Below are 2,138 nucleotides of genomic sequence, written 5' to 3'. Positions count from 1 at the left end.
GATTTCAAGAGTAACTTGCACATATCCTAGATAAGGGTATTTTTCAACACTTAGACCCCATATCACTAATCCACTTAAAGGCTGGATGGGTACATCAGGGATGTTCTCCTGGTACCAATTTTCAAAAATGATAGAAACCTGGGATCCACTATCCACCAAGATCTTGCAGTGGCGTCCATTTATATTAGCAGCCAAAAGGGGAGCAGGTCCCAGCAATCCTTCTGGTAGACTTCCACTCCTCCAGGAATTCCCCATAGCACAGTGACTAACCTCTAGGGGGCCTGTGAGGGGCCCACAGACCGCCCCCGTCCGTTTCCCGACCCTGAACTTTCCGTATTCTGGTTACCACCTGAAGCATTGTCAGTATTTCGATTCCAATTTCTATTCAAATTGCATTCAAAAGCCCGATGTCCGGTTCTCCCACATCTAAAACATCCTCTATTAAAGTTGTTACTCCCTCTACCTAATCCTCTTACGGGGCTACTGTCGGATATTTGTGGAGAAGTATTCACAGCCTGTGTTGCAATGAATTTGTCAATTTTCTTATTTTGTTCGTCCATCAACTTTAATATTTTCTCTTCAAATGCATTGCTTTCCACTACCGGTTGTATTACCTTGACCTTCTTTACCGTTTTCTCTCTCATTTCTATTAATACCTCTTCTTGTTTGACTTCTTTTAATAGTTCATTAAAGGTAGGAAAGGGTTCTTTAACTCCTGAACATCTTAATTTCTGAGCTACTGGGTCGGTGGTCAAGGCACCCCGCAGTAACTGTTTCATCCGACTTCTGTCCACATCATCCCTTACTATACCTCCTTTATCCACTATCTTATATAGTAGCTTGTCTAACCTGATCAAGAATGCACTCAGCTTTTCCGTCGGTTCCTGGAACGTGTGGTGTAACCTAGAGGTGAGATCTCCCACGTCCTCAAGGGTGCCATATGCATAATCTAATGCCTCAAAGAATGTATCTAAAGTAGCATTAGGATTACTACGTCTAGCAGCTTGTATAATTCCCATAGCCGGCCCTCTCAAGCTTTCTACTACCCTCTGTCTCTTGATTTTATCTGGGCACTGCCATTCTTCTACTTGCTGTACCGCCGCTTCTTTCCAGGCCTCATATGTCTCCTCTCCTGATGGTACAGGTAAAATCCCAGAAAAAATCCGTAACCGCCTATAACTCCCTTCATAATGCCACCTTTCTAACTGAGTGACCACTCTATCCATTATGATCTCAAACTGTCCACCTGTGGCATTTGCACCAGTATCCTGAGCGTCACCCCCTTCACCACCAATATTCCTCTCACCTCTATTAGGGTTGTCTAGAGAGGGCACTGATATATGTGCACTAGTAGCTTCTTCTTCATCCCCCCATATGTTAGGCCACATCACATTCCACCTCCTACCCGTCTCTTCATTTGCTACCACTATCAATGGTATTACATCAGTCTCCAACTCATTTTCTGTTTCTATCAGTACTGCTATTACTCTTCCCAATCCTCCCATCCATTTATCTACAACCCTTGGCCTAATTATTCCATATAACCTGGCTAACCTTTCCACTATCTCTTCATCAGAAAATTCTGAAAAATTTCCTCCCACACTTAAACATTTCTTGGGATCTTTTTTCTTCCTTTGACACCAAGCACTAATATCTTCCCCAGTAAATTTTTCCATTGTTTTATCCTGAATATATTCGTCTCGGCCAAGTGCCTCCAAATGTAACCCTACCTTCAATACCTGGAACGGGAGCTATCTATGTATATTAAGGGATGGTTACCAAATAGCTGTGCCTCCACCAAAGCTAATTATTTGGGCTTGCCTGGGTAAGCCTCTCTCTAATAGTGAAGATTAACTGGAAATCAGTTTGTTTTATAAATGTATCTATATATACTTTTCTTAAAATATTATACCTGTTCTTCTGTTTGCATTTTCTTTTCAGGATCTCCAGATGGTATTCTCAAATCACATTACATATGATAAGTATGGGTAAGTATATTTATTCATCACAAAATTGTTTAAAGAATTAAAAGCAAACACATTTCATGGGTATAGTAACCTAAATCACATTTACAATCCTGCCCACTAATCCCTCCTTTAGAACCTATACAAGTTATCTTGCATGCAGTACAAAAAATT

At 41.1% G+C, this 2,138-nt stretch overlaps 1 protein-coding gene across 1 annotated transcript; it reads right to left on the bottom strand.

Annotated features, from left to right (window-relative positions):
- Positions 1-272: 272 nt before the first annotated feature.
- On the bottom strand, positions 273-1,676 carry LOC134910948 (paraneoplastic antigen Ma1 homolog). The gene has a single exon (XM_063919341.1). The coding sequence runs from the start codon at positions 1,674-1,676 to the stop codon at positions 273-275; it is 1,404 nt and encodes a 467-aa protein (XP_063775411.1).
- Between the last annotated feature and the right edge of the window lie 462 nt (positions 1,677-2,138).

Source organism: Pseudophryne corroboree, chromosome 4 (genome assembly GCF_028390025.1).
Source record: "Pseudophryne corroboree isolate aPseCor3 chromosome 4, aPseCor3.hap2, whole genome shotgun sequence".
In the NCBI taxonomy this organism is placed as follows: domain Eukaryota; kingdom Metazoa; phylum Chordata; class Amphibia; order Anura; family Myobatrachidae; genus Pseudophryne; species Pseudophryne corroboree.
Note: the sequence above shows the minus strand (reverse complement) of the source record. Positions and strands in the feature narration are given on the sequence as shown.